We start from the raw sequence: 17,330 nt of genomic DNA on the forward strand, positions 1-17,330 counted from the left end.
TAAACTTCCTAGTAATTAGAGAAAATCTATCTTACCGGTACAAGTCTTGCCATTTCCTGTATAACCTGAATTACATGAACATGTATAAGATCCAGGTGTATTTTGACAGTTGGCGTTGGAATGACAAGCATTGAATGTACTACATTCATTTATATCTGTAAATCACAGGAACAAATAAGTGTTCTTTGAATATATCAGCTATCGATATGACTTTCGTGACTAATGCATTTGTGCACATATACACTGAAATTTGCATTTATTGAAATAAAAAGCTTCAGTAACATACCAGAGCATGTTTTTCCGTCTACGTTAAGTGAATATCCGCTTGAGCAGCTGCATTGATATCCGCCGATAGTATTATTACATAACATTTGACATGTATCTATCTTATCTGCACATTCATCCCGATCTATGGAATATTGGAAATTCAGTGGTTATAAGTAGCTTATAATCTCAATATTAGTCATTACATTACCACACAGAAAACGATTTTTATCAAGGCTTGATAATAGCGATAAAGATTACGATAACACTGAAAGATTATAAAACTCTCACAACCGTTACCTTTGCAACTAACGCCATCGGGCTGCAATATATATCCATTCTTACATGCACATTGATCTTTGCCGTTGATAAGAGTACAAGACTCAGAACAATTATTATTGCTACTACATGTGGTGGCCGCTACAATAAATTAGTCAAAAAAATACCCCTAAAATTAATCTATTGATTGTGTTATGAATAAATAAGTACACGTAACATATACCTTGGTATATTATAGGTTAAATATAATTAGAATTATAATTGCAAACAATCCAATACTATACGAAAATTTACGTTATAAGCTACTTCAAAGTCTTGGAAGGACATTTTCTAAAGGTCCTTTACGTGTATAGTAGAAAGGATATGCTATAATAAGTAAAATTTATAATGTACCTATGCAACTTTTATTATCGCTGTTGAGGTTAAATCCAGAATGACAAGAGCAGATATAACTGCCATTGGTATTGGTACAGATTTGGCCACATATCTGTGAGTTCTTGAAGCACTCATCAGCATCTATAGGTGTCAATAAAAATTTATGAGCACTAGTTTTGATAAGGTATCGAAAGATTAAATATTGGTTTATTCTGCATAAAAGACAATTGATTAATTATAAAATTTTATTGCTATAATTTAATTATAATTATTACACGCAAAAGTAAGAAATTAGCAAGATATAAATTTTACAAATACGTTACGATGCAGCACCGTAACCAAACATAGCATTGCACATATTACAGAGTAATATGTACCGCCTTAAATTAAACGTGCACAAGATATACTGTATATTCGTGTACAGCTTCGGAATTGGATAGAATTTAAATGCCTAAACTCTGCTAATCCTTTATTTGTTATGACTAGTCATCTTTCTTGCACAGATATATAATATGTTACTGAGATAAATCCTACCTAAGCAAGTCTTTCCATCAGCGTTTAATTGATAACCAGATTGACAATCGCAGGTATAGCCTCCGATGGTGTTGACACAGACTTGTTGACAGCTGTTTGTGGCTGAACTAGCGCATTCATCGAAATCAGAGCACAATATACCATCTCCTGTATAACCTTGTGGGCAACTGCCGCATGTATAACCGGTTAATGGAGCTACATTATCTGTACAAGTTACATTCTCGTAACATGGGAAATTAGCACAGCTATCAAAGTCGAAAGTGCAATGATCTCCGGTCCATCCATCCGAACAAATACATGGGACCTGAGATACGCTACCATCTTCTATGGTTTCTCCACTATAAGCAGAAGCAAAGCGTAGTTCAAAGTAACATAGTTATATTCTAAGATATGTAAATATATTTTTACTCTAACTAAATTAATGAATATGGTTAATAGCTTACGTGTAGTCGCAAGTTCCACCGTTAGCGCAATAGCACATGATAATTTGTGCAGGACTGTAGATACTGGCTGCGTTCTTAGAATCTTTGGCCACGATTTGGATGCTAATATTGGTGTAAGTACTAACATTCCAAGTAAATTGATAACTTGTAGGATTAAATGATGCACCTGGAGGAACGCTATCTGCAGTAACAGTCACAGTATCGCCAGTATTAGGATCAGACACGCTTAATGCTGTAGTGTAGACTTCTCCAAAGGTAACATTTAGTGTAGTAGGTCCAGTAATAACAGGTGGGAAATTTTCTGTTGGAAGACAAAATCAGTATACAGTAATACCATTTAAATATATTAATAAAATTGCTAGATGATTACAGAAGAAATTAAATAATTAGAAAAAATGATGAGATATTTTACCTGCTTGATTTTCCGCTTCTTGGTAGCCGTCAGCTGTATCTTTACCTTGTACAGCTAATTCTACATTTAGAGTTTGACTAGCATCATACAAGCATGGGATATTGTTACCACATGAACTTAATGCTTGTTGATATAAGTCATTATCGCCACCGAATAAGGCAGTAATATTATCCGAAAATAGCGGTAGAAAGTCGGGATCCGTGAAGTTTTGATATGTTGTTCCAGGAGGATAAGTGAATAATGATTGAGTTTCATTAATTTTCCCTAATAATAGTAAAACGTAAAAGTATCATAGTGATGATTCAAAATACTTGTTTTATTTTGAGTTGTAATATGAAATTGTAGAATTACTATGAATTGAGATTAAAACTTACATTTCTCTCCGAAATCATAATAAATTTCGAATTCAGTAGCATTAATTAAAATCTTACTGCCATCGGGACGTGTAAAATCATCGTTCATATTGCCGTTCCATACACCAAGCAAACCCTTAGAATTACCTTGCAAAGAAGCTGGAGCGTTGACTGCTATACTGATTAGACCAGGTAAGACAGTGACTTCTAAGCTGGTACCCGATGAAAACGCAACAACTAACGATCCATTTTGAGATAGGGCTAAGTCGACGTTATTATATTCACGAGTTTCATTTTGACTTAAATCGTTTAATGTTAAAGGTATGTTGCCATTGACGAGAATATCTAGGCCGTTATTTTGATCATTGAGTGTTGCTTGGATAACATCTGAATTATTCTGCTTAGCAGCAAAAGCCGAAAATACGGTAGCTTTAGCTGAACGTGTACCATTAATAAGAGCTTGAGATGTTCTAGCCTGTACGTCAACATAATTATTTTGTAAATTGAGTAGTTGGTATTCTCCTAATCCGTTAAACGTGTATTGTTTTCCGTCCATAGTTCTAATATGAGGATCGCCCCAGAACCAGGCTATAGTGTAAGTAAATTTTAATAAAATTAAATTCGATTAGAATTGATCATGAAATTAAATGAATGTACTTTGAGTTCAAATAGATCTAATTAACGCTTAAATAGGTGGATAATCTTAATATTTGTATGTGTAATTTTACTTGACCTATATCACAAGTTATTTATAGTCTTCCTAAAACTAGCTGATAGACTTGATATGAAATAAAAGCTAAATCTCTAATGGTGTATTAGCAGACTATAAGAATATCACTTGAATAAATGAATGTAAATTTATTGTCTAACTTACTTCTTCTTGGTGGTCGATAGCCTCGACAAGTACCGCTATCTATAGGAAACATAATCGTGAATTGATACAACAATTCTGATAGGCCTCTTTATCTGTATCTCGTAATTGTTTATTGGCATATGTTAGAGTTCCACCGCTAGGCGATCCAGTAATTAAAGCTCCGAAACGTCGGAAATTAGTTGTATAACAGCATACACGATGCATCTAAGTCCAACAAATATTCCGTTAAATTTAAATATAATCACCAGTTGATTTACTAATTATTCTTATATTATATGAAAATTATCGGCTGTTAGAGATAGTATAATATTTATCGGAGAAAATCTTAACTTACCCTCGTGTTACCTCCACCTTGTGTTGGAGATGAAAATCTAGATTGTGCGCAAGGATAACGTGCTACACTACCCCACCAGTTAAATCGACGATCAAACCATACTTGCCACCAAGTACATGGACATGGTGAAGGCATATATCGATTATAGTACGAGATATGATTCTGCTGGTAGTACCATGATAAACATTTCTGTACGTAATTAATGTGGAAGGTATCAGGATCTAAACGGAATGCCCATTTACCAGTCATGCCAGTATTTCCAAGTAATGAATCAATCTTGAGAATATTACGATAGCCAGATAAAGCAATTTCATGATGGATATTTGTACTGCCCGTGATATATCCAACGCGAGCACGTAGACCGTAGAATCTTCTCCACCATTGCATTCCGTTAACTTCATAGTTATATAAGGCGAAAGTATTCTCACCATTGCTAACCAAGACTAATTGGAAGGTGTTGGTCTAATGATAGAAGTTCATAAGAGATGTTTTGTTCAGTATAATAATGACTATTCAAACTGTCATTATCTGTACTATGCACTAAATTATACATAACATAAAATTACTATCATTACAAGTACGATAAAATTGATACTTACGAAGCCGAATCTACCGTAATAGCTGGCAGGATAAGGTACCATATCGGTCCAAGTAATGACAACAACATGTTTGGCATTAAAATTATTAACAGTATGATGATAAAGGCCGAATTTGGCTTTCAATTGTGAGCTTGTCCAATTACTATGAAGCTTGAGTTGTGATTGGAATTGATCAACATCGGTTGTAGCTCGACTAAGGATCGATTGAGACGACGTAGAGCTATCAAAATTACTATATTCATGGTAATAAACACGGGATTTTGTATTATAGTAATGTCTCATATCGTTTCCGCTGAAGAATGGTGCCACCAGTGGAATGTTGTAATAACGGAATGATGATGGATAATAGTAGCAATGCGAAAAATGGAATGTGACATAACCACTGGAACAGATCTAATCCAATTTCAAATACGAGAACATTACAGACGCATTAGTACCCTAAACTCTTATGAACAACTATATTATTTACAGTATAATACTTACATAAAGCGTTTGATAGAACTTGTTAGCAAAGTAAATAGGCGATTTAAGATAAAGACGACGTCGGATGAGGAAGCGATTACCGAAAGATGAATCTCCTTGAGATGAACCATACGGATATAATCTACTTGCTACATAGTAAAAAAGTTTGATAATTAATACGAGATACTGTTATTACTGTAATCAATGCGATACGGTAAGGATTGGACTTTATATCTGGACTATAATATAATGTACACGTATTTATGATTGCTTAATAAATAAAATAAAAGGAAGAAATTATCTTGACTTACGTATGATACTTTATTAGAGTTAAATACTGGATTAATATAGTTCTGTTTTATAACTTACGTGGCGGCGTAGTGGCTACATTGGGAAATGTTCCAGTCGTTGCCGTTTGGTTAGTCGGTGTTGCAGTAACAGTAGTTGCTGATTGTTGCGTTGTAGATATCGTTGGACTTGTAGAAGTAGAGAAAGTTTGAGAAGTAAAGCTACTGGAAGATGATACTGAAGAGGATGGTAGAAGTGAGCTAGTAGCTGAATGAATAGTAGACGATTGCTGATAAGAAGAACTTGGAGCAACATAAGTGCTACTTGTTTGGCGTTGACTAGATGAGCTGCTTGGTGGAGTACTTGCACTACTACTTATAGATGGACTTGGTGTTACATAAGTGCTTGAAGATAATTGTTGACTTGGAGCAGTGTAAGTTGAGCTGAATGTCGAGTATGAGCTTGTCGATGAGTGATGGATTAATGAGCTTGAAGTTGCATATGTACTAGAGCTTCTTGGAGTAGTAAAAGTTGAGCTCGATGTTGAATGAGAACTTGTCGACGAATAATGGGTTGACGAGCTTGGAGTTATGTATGTACTAGAACTACTTGGAGCCGTGTACGTCGAGCTCGGAGCCATACGAGTACTAGTCGATGAATAAGTACCAGAACTAGTTGGAGCAGTGTAAGTTGAGCTCGATGTTGAATAAGAACTTGTAAATGAGCTTGAAGTTATATATGTACTAGTCGATGAGTATGTACTTGTACTGCTTGGGGCCGTGTATGTTGAGCTCGAAGTCGAATATAAGCTTGTAGATGTATAAGAATGCGAAGAGCTTGGAGTCGTGTATGTTGAGCTCGAAGTCGAAAATAAGCTTGTAGATGTATAAGAAGTCGATGAGCTTGGAGTTGTATATGTGCTAGTCGATGAGTATGTACTAGAACTGCTTGGAGTCGTGTATGTTGAGCTCGAAGTCGAATATAAGCTTGTAGATGTATAAGAAGTCGACGAGCTTGGAGTTGTATATGTGCTAGAACTGCTTGGAGTCGTGTAAGTTGAGCTCGATGTCGAATATAAGCTTGTAGATGTATAAGAAGTCGACGAGCTTGGAGTCGTATATGTACTAGTGGATGAGTACGTACTAGAACTGCTTGGAGCCGTATATGTTGAGCTCGAAGTCGAATATAAGCTTGTAGATGTATAAGAGGTCGACGAGCTTGGAGTTGTATATGTACTAGTCGATAGAGCTGCTTGGAGTCGTGTAAGTTGAGCTCGATGTCGAATATAAGCTTGTAGATGTATAAGAAGTCGACGAGCTTGGAGTTGTATATGTACTAGTCGACGAGTATGTACTAGAACTGCTTGGAGCCGTGTATGTTGAGCTCGAAGTCGAATATAAGCTTGTAGATGTATAAGAAGAAGTCGACGAGCTTGGAGTTGTATATGTCCTAGTCGATGAGTACGTACTAGAACTGCTTGGAGTCGTGTATGTTGAGCTCGATGTCGAATATAAGCTTGTAGATGTATAAGAAGTCGACGAGCTTGGAGTCGTATATGTACTAGTCGATGGGTACGTACTAGAGCTGCTTGGAGTCGTGTATGTTGAGCTCGAAGTCGAATATAAGCTTGTAGATGTATAAGAAGTCGACGAGCTTGGAGTCGTATATGTACTAGTCGACGAGTACGTACTAGAACTGCTTGGAGTCGTGTATGTTGAGCTCGATGTCGAATATAAGCTTGTAGATATATAAGAAGTCGACGAGCTTGGAGTCGTATATGTACTAGTCGACGTGTACGTACTAGAACTGCTTGGAGTCGTGTATGTTGAGCTCGAAGTCGAATATAAGCTTGTAGATGTATAAGAAGTCGACGAGCTTGGAGTTGTATATGTACTTGTCGACAAGTACGTACTAGAACTGCTTAGAGTCGTGTATGTTGAGCTCGAAGTCGAATATAAGCTTGTAGATGTATAAGAAGTCGACGAGCTTGGAGTTGTATATGTACTAGTAGATGAGTACGTACTAGAACTGCTTGGAGTCGTGTAAGTTGAGCTCGAAGTCGAATATAAGCTTGTAGATGTATAAGAAGTCGACGAGCTTGGAGTTGTATATGTACTAGTCGATGAGTACGTACTAGAACTGCTTGGAGTCGTATATGTTGAGCTCGATGTCGAATATAAGCTTGTAGATGAATAAGAAGTCGACGAGTACGTACTAGAACTGCTTGGAGTCGTGTATGTTGAGCTCGAAGTCGAATATAAGCTTGTAGATGTATAAGAAGTCGACGAGCTTGGAGTTGTATATGTACTAGTCGACGAGCTTGGAGTCGTATATGTACTAGTCGATGAGTACGTACTAGAACTACTTGGAGCCGTGTATGTTGAGCTCGATGTCGAATATAAGCTTGTAGATGTATAAGAAGTCGACGAGCTTGGAGTTGTATATGTGCTAGTCGACGAGTACGTACTAGAACTGCTTGGAGCCGTGTATGTTGAGCTCGAAGTCGAATATGAGCTTGTAGATGTATAAGAAGTCGACGAGCTTGGAGTTGTATATGTGCTAGTCGACGAGTACGTACTAGAGCTGCTTGGAGTCGTGTATGTTGAGCTCGAAGTCGAATATAAGCTTGTAGATGTATAAGAAGTCGACGAGCTTGGAGTCGTATATGTACTAGTCGATGAATATATACTAGTACTGCTTAAAGTAGTGGAAGTTGAGAATGATTGAGATGTAGTATACGAACTTGCTGAAGAATAAGCCGACGAGGCTGTAGTAGATGACACAAGTGTGGAAGCTAGAATGGAATAATTAAAGAAAATATACGAATTATAAACTCATTTACCTTACTGTAATCACACACGAGTACAGTATATTAATTTCAGTGAATTTGGGTCGATTGTGGATTTATAGGGATTTAATATTAATTTTATTGGGAATTAATTTTATAATGGTTACAATGAAGTATTTTCATTACATAAGATCCTTCCTGAAGACTGCAATACATAGCATTGATTTTTTTTAAAATCGTATTTCAAAAATTTTCAACCATTATATCATTTAATTTTTATGTTAAAAGTGAATTTTCACCGTTATAATTAAGCGGACAAGATGGTTACAGCAAATAAAAATTAGACCCAATAATTACAAATAATTTTCTCGTAATTCGAATAGGTGCGTCATGATGATGGTTACTCATACTCAGCAATGATATTACTATTAACATCGTAAAAATCTATATTGTAGATATAAATTTCAGCATTGCATAGTGATATTCTAAGAAAATTGTTTATCCTAAAAACTAATCAATTGATTATTTACGGTGCTTGATAAATCACTATAACAAAATGGGTATTCAAGTGCTAATCAATAGATCGTTAAGTCTTCTTCTTGCATAGAATTGTCTTATATTAATATGGAATGGTTGAAACTTTAAACCTGTTAACATTGAGTACTTAGTACTGACTTCTTGTCTGTTAGTTTATAACTTCGACATCGATATCTGCTAGTCTCAAAGGTATTAGCTTGAGAATATGAGTACTTGTAAACACGAGTTTTTATAGTCTGATCCTTCGCGTTAATTGGACTGAAAATTAAAATATATTGCGTCCCTTACTAGCTATGAATGTAAAACTATATCTTGATATCGAAGCTACGATACCATAAGTGATAACGTTATGATGGCACTAAGATTCTAGTCATATGTATCACACTGTAATAATTAACCTTTCATTGATAGTTACTATTACGTACTAGATTGCCGTATAAAAGAAAAGATTTATCATTTCTACTCAGAATCTAGGTAGTAAATTTGATTACAATATCTCTAAAAACTGTCTATAAGTTTGTATTTACAGAATATGAATGCCAAAATAATGATAAATCATTTCCAATAAATTTTCGTCTCTATTAATTAATTAGCATACACATAGACTTCATTGACTGATGCTCTAGCGTGCTAATGGTTTAAATTAATACAATTAGTACTGTTCCTATTTAACTTGTTATCATATTCGGGCGCTTTATTTAAACGCGACACTGTCACGCATAATATCATAAGGAATTAATGTGTATACAAAAATAAAAAGGCGAGTAGAAAGAATGCCTCAAAAGCAAAATCGTCAGATGAAAATCAAAATAAAATAAATTAAGATTGCAAGTTATCTCGTTGGTAGTTATATCAACATATATAGCAATTCAGCCTTCATTGTAGATAAATTGTACCCGAAGCTATGTATACTTCATTGGCTCAAGACTGTACTCACTAGCAGTGTAATTATTGAAATAATGAGGTTAAAAAAGATTGTAAAAGAATACCTATTAAAATTATTGCATCGACGTAGTAATTAAAACATTTTACTTTACCAAGTAATGGATTAAATAAACGTGACGACATTATTTACTAGGTTACTATGATTAGTATTAATCCGGTAATGAAGATCATTATTTAAAAATGTGAATGGATATGCCTTGTTTGATCAGCTTTTATCACCGAATAAATTCATGAATATGGTAGACTCTTAACATAACAAGGATCCATAAAAGGATTACTATAGTTCAAGATTAGTTATTTTAAGGCTACTGGAGCTAATTTGAAATGTAATTTGTAGATAATGGACTATTATACTTTCAGGCAGTAAAGTTTTTCAGCAACTGGAGAGTGTAAAACAGTTTGTCGATATTGACACCTTTGAGTTTTCATTATGGGTGGATCGCACGGAATGAAGATCTTTTTGCAATTGAAATTTTACTCTACTTGAATTTTAAACAACGAAACACTTAGTTCTGTACTAGCTATAGCATTACTACTTTCGTTCTGGAAGTACAAAAATAGAGTTTTGTAAGGGCAAATGATAGATTTTGCTCTTCACAATTAAACCCAAGATTTACACTACCATGTTATCAACCATAAATGGTCCAACAAGTATAAGTAGCTGGTTTTTGTTAGCGATTAGTAACCATTAACTCATCTTAGGCTAAAGGTACGTATAACATTCAAGTCTATAGCTGTTAGCTTTTAGAGCATAATGTAATTGCCAGAATGTTTTCATAAACAGATCTTTCAAAATGTTAAAATTTGGGATTTTCTTACTCCCTTTCTTTTTAAATTACTTCCTTGTAGATGGTGCAATTTCTTTAGTATTGATCGTGTTTCCACACGACAGTGCGATGATGTATAGTTACTAATGAAAATGGAACAAAGTACAATATAGGATATACATAACGTAGCTTAAGGAATATTTTATGGAAAAATCTGCTTTTCATATTCTTAATTGAAATCATGTCTTCGTCGTGGGCTATTTTCATGGAAATGCCAAGGGTAAGCTTACTTGACCCTAACGATCGACGTAGAATTTTGTAGTAGAAAATTATGTGTAACACGCTATAGGACACGCATATATCATCTCAAAGAATATTTATTAATAAGTCTATATCTTATATTTCTTACTTGAAGGGATAGTGATCTTGATCATTTATGAAAAACACATTAATACTAATAATGGACGTAAACGATTGTGGTAGTAGTAAATTATTTGTATCATGTTATAGTCTATTGGATACGCATAACGCTTCTCAAAGGATATTTATTAATAAATCTATATCTTATATTTTTGAACTGAAACGACTGTGATCTTGACCTTGTCCATGAAAGACAATTAAGAATAATCTTATTAATAATACTGATGACGGACGTAGACGATTTGGCCTTAGGAAATTATATGTAAAGCGCTATAGGATACGTATAAAGTATCTCAAGTGATATTTTATAATAAATCTATATTCTATATTTCTTAGCTGAAATAATAGTGATCTCGACCATTTCTACGGAAAGTAAATTAAAGAAAATCTTATTTAACACTAGCGGCGAAGACTATCCATTGCAATGGTGGAAACTATTAGATGTCAATGTAAAGCTTTAAATTTAGTTTACTGTAAAGTTATGCACTGGTTCATTTGTTGAAGACATTGATTATAGCGCTTGATGACATTAAAATATTTAAAGTTTTAAATATCGTACGTGAAAAATTATCTATATTAGCATTTCAGTGTGCTTACTTGTCGTAGTTTGGCCATGGCAGATGATAGCAATGGCAAAAATGACTGCCAAGACGGAAGCTAAATTTGCTACCATTTATTAAGCTGTTACAATTTCCGCTTTTCCTCCGTCTTAATGATCAATCGCTAAGTTTCATACGACGTTTCTTCATCGATTTTATCTAGTGCAAGCTTAAAAATGTTTTACCGTTGTGCCAATAGGACTGTAAGTAAATCGATTCAAATGCCTGAAAATTAATAATGTTACGCATGAAAGTTAATGTGGTAAGGATGAAAGGAATAACTACAGGGAATCCTATTCAAATTCACAAGATTATGATTCATATTTAAAACAAGCTGCTTCTAGTGACATGCACATGTACTTACCGATGCTATATCTTGGTAATTATTATGTAATAACAAGCCTTCGAACGGCACTGTATTAACAAAGTAGGCTAAAAATATGTGCTAATAGCTTTATAATGAATGACAGCTTACTTATCTCTCTTATTTTATGCATACAAGTATAACAATATCAAGCATAGACTGTCGGCACAAAAGTTGAAATAAAGCAGTTTGTCCGTATTTTTCTTATGGATTAGTCATAGCAACACAGTAGGGATGTTGCCATCGACTTCGTGAGTCATTCTCATGTAAATCAAGTACATAAGAAAGCGTATTTCTCATTGTCATCATATCTATTGTAGAGATAATGGTTATCAAATTATTCTAATGCATGCTATAGATTTCGCAAATTAATGCAATTTAATTTTCATATCTGAGTAAAAATGGACGTAAAAACACCTTAATATCAGGTCGATCTAATGGATGGGACGAATGTTGTAGCGATGTAAAATTTAATTTTACGGATGAAATGAAATTAAACAGGCACTTAATCAAAGTAAGATTCCGCCCTTAGTACTGATCGCATAACCGAAACACTTTTTCCTGATAACTCCTTTAGTATCTCCGAATTTAAATTAGTAGTTTCATTAGATGATATTCAATAGGAACTTTCGATAACGCAAAAGTGAATAATAGCTGTTCATCAAAGCATCAGTATGGTTCATTATCATAGATAGATGTTAACTAATTACTAAAATGTAGGAAATGTATTTTAGATTTAGAAATCGAAAAATATTATGATTTGAAGAAAGTAATTTATTCATCCCACGATCATTAACTAATTTTACTGTCGCGTCAGCTTGGAATTTAAAATTCTGAATATAATTGACTACACATGATTAATCTGCTACTATCTCTTGCGTGTTTACATGTTCATCTATTCATTCTACATCAATCGATTAATAAACTATGTGACTGCAACCATTCAATGACACAAATAAGACGATAAAAGTATATTCCATGGCTATTATCTCAAACATTGTTAATATGGCATTACAATGAAGAATAGCAATGTTAGACTTGCCCTATTATATACCATTATTTTGCTTATATATCACAAAATAATATTTGTGTAACAGACTACTACGATCTGTACTTGCTAATTTGGTGCCAAAAATGACGCAAGCTACGCTATATTGATCCCTGCTGTGACATACTATAAGGATTAGGAAATTGTTTCTGATCAATAGTTTAGAACTGGGCGTCACCATAATGCGTTAAGAATTATTAACTGTTTTTTTCGCTATTTCTTTTAATGATACATTTAATTGGCATTAACACACAGCTGTATAGTAACTGTTTTAGTTTAGGCAAGATGAAATAACAGGAATAGATGGAATGCTTCGAATAAGGAACTTTATAAAGCTAGAGAGGATTTATTTACCTCTCTAGGTTAAGTCTTGTGGTGTAAATCTATAGCTATGGAAACTTCCGATAGTTCGTGCTAATTATATTTCAGATAAAACTATATACTCATAAATAGTGTTTTAAAGTATTAATATCTTCAGTTATTGCTGTTCTAATCGGTAGAATGCATTAAATATAGGCATAAGTATGACCGAGCACTTGTCTATGGAATCTTAAGATTAAAAATATTGAACTGTTTAGCTTAAGTACCGCGTATAGACAGCATTCAATGTAACACGAAATAACTGCACTTGATGTATATACTCATATTTTCAGATTATTTCTATTTTTATCTGACAATTTTATCAAATCTACTTGAACAAAGTCCAGTTGACGAGATTTAATTTAGCATTAAATTTAAATCTAAAATATTATAACTCAAACAATAGTCTATATTAAGCATGTAGGCAAAGATAATTCTAAGCTATAAGCGAATCGGTGGGGAGCTCCGGTTACCCGAGTAGGAGGACTGTATTATGTGCGAGGACAACAAAATGGATAGATAGTTATAAAATAAGCTGTAGCTATTATATGCTGTAATCAAGTAGCTCAAGTATTTATTAACTTAAGCACATACATAACTACAAAGTGAAGCTTTTAGAGATTAAGTCGCGGGGGCTGCATTAATTACGTGTTAGGACATCGTGTTTGCGGCAGTATAATTACTCGTAAATGATATTAAGGTATAAAGCTCATTCTGCCTTAATTTATAATGACGTAGCTCGAGTAATTGATTTTATTAAGTAAAAATGCAATTTCAAGTATAAATTCTTAAGCCATAAATCTCTGATTATTCTAGCTCAAGTAAAAAAGCGGCTTTAAATCATAAATATGCAACAGATGTTAACTTCGAAACCTCTGATTATTGTAGCTTAAGCTATGAGAAAATACTTAATACGAGCAAAATGGCGTGTACAATGTATCACATAAATAGTCCCGGAATATAAATCTCTAACCATTACAGCTTAAAAAGAAGGGCAGTTTAATAAAGGATAATTATGTGCCTGTGTAAGTTAAGATATTATCATGATATAAATCCAAAATCACCTCTCTTGATTGGAGAGGAATGATTTTATTATAAAGAAGCATAATTTTGTGTGAAGAATACCAAAATATAGAATTCTGCCTTCCGTAGCCTCGATTGGATGAATATGTCAATATAAGTATGAAAGTGCATTAATTTAACTGCCTTAGGTGTCAATGATAATAAGTATACAAGCTATTTTATGTTTCTGAATAAATTATTATCATTCGCAAAGACATAATCTCTAAATAATGGGCCTACAGGAATTTTTCTGATTTGATCAGATTGCTGTCCGATGTGCTTATATCAGAATTAAGGATGATGCTTTAAGTCCTTAAATGGTATAATAGCAGACTCTTATGTTTTAACTACGATGCCGTGCTAACACTGATACAATTTCACTTATGCTAATTTTTTTATTAAATGATACGAAATCGCAGGTACTTAGCACAACCTATACTCCAATCGCCTTATTTGATCTGTATCAAGAATTTTCTTTGCCCGATATAATAAATGTTGAGAAAATGACAGTAACATACATTGCCCTATTTCTATATTCAATGTAGGGGAAATAGCTTAACATGGAACTAGTATACTATAGGAATAACTTTATCAGATCAATATTGCTATTCTAGAATTACGGTATTTAGGAACTTATTCTACTGTCTATCTATAGTTATAAACTATAGAGTGTTTGAACAGTGAGTAAATTTCTTGCACCATCTGGATGAGTCAACATATGTTCCTATTATTCTTATGCCATATGCATTTGCATGAATACAAAAAGTACCTTCGTTGTAAAGTGTATAAATGCTCAGCATTGCATTGTACTCCTATTGGCTAATATACGTTATAGTGGTAAGACATGAGTACAGTACTAATATATATATATCATTATTTCAAAATAAAGAAGCTCAGGTAAAAATGTTAGAAAGACTCGATGACTATTGCAATCATTGCTGTAGAGTACAGGCGAATATAGTAGCAGTAATATATGAGTGCTAGACGTTCATAATTCGATCCGGCCAACAAGAATAACAGAATTTCTGTTTAGAAATTAACGCCAATCTCTAGTCAAAGCTGTAAAATTTTATACCGTCGATTTTATAAGTCAATTTTACAATCTACTTTTACAGCGCAAAACCGAGATGGGCAGTAATAATTTCGAAATTCAAAAATTATCAGCTGCTATTGAATCGGATAACGAAACCGAATTCAGCGATTGTACAAATTTATTAATTGAAGGTAGACTTAGCACGACTAATGAATATACTGAGGAAAGTACCCACTACAAACGATTAACTGTCGACGATATTGCAGAATCACTCAATTGTGGATTATTCCAATTTACTTGCAGTGCTGTCTGCGGTTTATGCTTTACAGCAGAAGGTTTAATTATTCAATCATCAAGTATTATCGTTATGTCAGCTTGCGATTTAAATATTAATGCAGACAATCGAATATGGTTAAGTATGTCTTTACTCATTGGTATTGCTGTCAGTAGTGCGTTTTGGGGCCGATTAGGAGATTCCTATGGTAGAAGGAAAGTGTTATTACTAGCTTTGTCTATGAATGTTGTGTTTACATTTTCATCAGCTTTTTCCTTTAGCTATGAAATGTTAGTTGTAATGGCATTCTTTAACGGCTTAGGATGTGGAGGCGTACTTCCAGTAACATTAACTTATGCAATTGAATTTTTCCCTCGAAAGTATCGAGGTATGGCAGCGTCATCATCCAATGCCTATTGGTGTTTTGGTAATATTTATGCCGCTTTAATGGCACTTTTAATTATCACACAATCGGTTGCAATCTCTGTTGGTCAGGTTACTTTAACGGGTTGGCGCATTTTCCTAATAGTTTGTGCAATACCCCCTTTGATAGCATTGATTAGCTTATCGTTAATGCCAAATAGTCCTCGATTTCTGATTAAACAGGGAAAACGAGAGAAAACATTAAAAGTTTTACATGCAATACATCGTATTAATAGTCAGTGTCGTACTCAACATGGAAATCAACCATTTTGTATCAAGTTATCCGATTTACCAACTATCGACGATCTACATCTATCAGATGATGTTGATGATGTTAATGACGACAATGATATAAGTAAAAATATCGACTCTTGCTATTCTAAATTACAACGTTTCCTGAGACAATATGCAATACTATATTCAAGAAAATGGCGCAAGCAAACATTAATGATTACTGTTATTTGGTTTTTATATTGTTTTTGTACTAATGGTCTATGGCTCTGGCTACCAACATTTTTTTCACTTTATACTCATGGACAAAAATGTCAAGGTCCTTCCATTTCAATTAATTCAAGTCACAGCATGAACACACCAGCATTAAATCAATCGTCAATTTGTATAGCAAATACTCATGATACAAGCATTTATCGTGATTTATTGCTGACTACATTTGCCACTTTAATTATCGAAGCTACATTCATCCCTGTTATTAACGTATCCGGTAGGAGACTATTATTTAGCGGATTAGCTCTGGCAACAAGTATAAGCATATTTAGTATTTGGCTCACTAATACATCAACAGGTGTACTCGTATTTTCATGTCTATTTACTGGGCTATCTGGCGCCGCATGGACCATATTAAATGTATGGACTTCTGAATTATATCCAACACAGCTGCGATCAACATCAAATGGTTATATCAATTTTTGTGGTCGGATTGGAGCCGTTATAGGAACGATGACATTCGGTTTACTGTTGGGACTTGGTTGCAAGTTACCTATTATTATTATGGGCACTGCGTGCTTTATAGCTGCATCACTTGCATTATTTCTATCGGATACTACTAAAGTTGAAATCAATTAATTCAAAGCTAAGCATTGCAGGTTTAATACTGGCTCGATTTATACCAAATTGAAAATAGTATTATCAGCTTGATACAGTTATTGACCAGATAGAATTTGACTTGACATATACAATCATAAAATCAATTGATATGCAGTAATGAGGTTAGGTAGCTAGCTAGCTAGTTTTTTGGTGGCTTGGAAAAACTGCTAGCAGCCAAACGCATATTTACTACTTCAATTTAACTTGCAGGATGCTAGCAAAATAATAATCTGCTAATCATGCGGCTTCCTCAGAGACTGAGAAACTAATTAGATCAAAGATCAAATATGAAAATGTCACCAACATTTTGTATATTAAAGTAGAAGATATGTATGGAATGCAGCATAGATTGCATGTACAGTATCAATTATACTTCCATAAAAAATTGT

General features: G+C 34.0%; 2 protein-coding genes across 2 annotated transcripts in view; one reads left to right on the forward strand and one right to left on the reverse strand.

Annotated features, from left to right (window-relative positions):
* Nucleotides 1–3,216, reverse strand: part of TRIADDRAFT_51362 (uncharacterized protein) — a gene marked incomplete at both ends in the record, with an annotated part of 7,156 nt that extends 3,940 nt beyond the window's left edge. Inside the window, 8 exons of the mRNA XM_002108415.1 lie at nt 36–155; nt 287–409; nt 565–684; nt 937–1,059; nt 1,453–1,790; nt 1,896–2,196; nt 2,308–2,571; nt 2,682–3,216. Coding sequence (XP_002108451.1) covers nt 36–155; nt 287–409; nt 565–684; nt 937–1,059; nt 1,453–1,790; nt 1,896–2,196; nt 2,308–2,571; nt 2,682–3,216 — 1,924 coding nt within the window. The remainder of the gene's footprint in view (nt 1–35; nt 156–286; nt 410–564; nt 685–936; nt 1,060–1,452; nt 1,791–1,895; nt 2,197–2,307; nt 2,572–2,681) is intronic.
* Nucleotides 3,217–15,234: 12,018 nt separating this feature from the next.
* TRIADDRAFT_19045 (uncharacterized protein) lies at nt 15,235–16,920 on the forward strand (the record flags this gene model as incomplete). The annotated part of the gene is made up of 1 exon (XM_002107612.1): nt 15,235–16,920. One exon carries the CDS (start codon nt 15,235–15,237, stop codon nt 16,918–16,920), a length of 1,686 nt encoding a protein of 561 aa, XP_002107648.1.
* Nucleotides 16,921–17,330: the final 410 nt, after the last annotated feature.

Source organism: Trichoplax adhaerens, genomic scaffold (genome assembly GCF_000150275.1).
Source record: "Trichoplax adhaerens TRIADscaffold_1 genomic scaffold, whole genome shotgun sequence".
Classification (NCBI taxonomy): domain Eukaryota; kingdom Metazoa; phylum Placozoa; class Uniplacotomia; order Trichoplacea; family Trichoplacidae; genus Trichoplax; species Trichoplax adhaerens.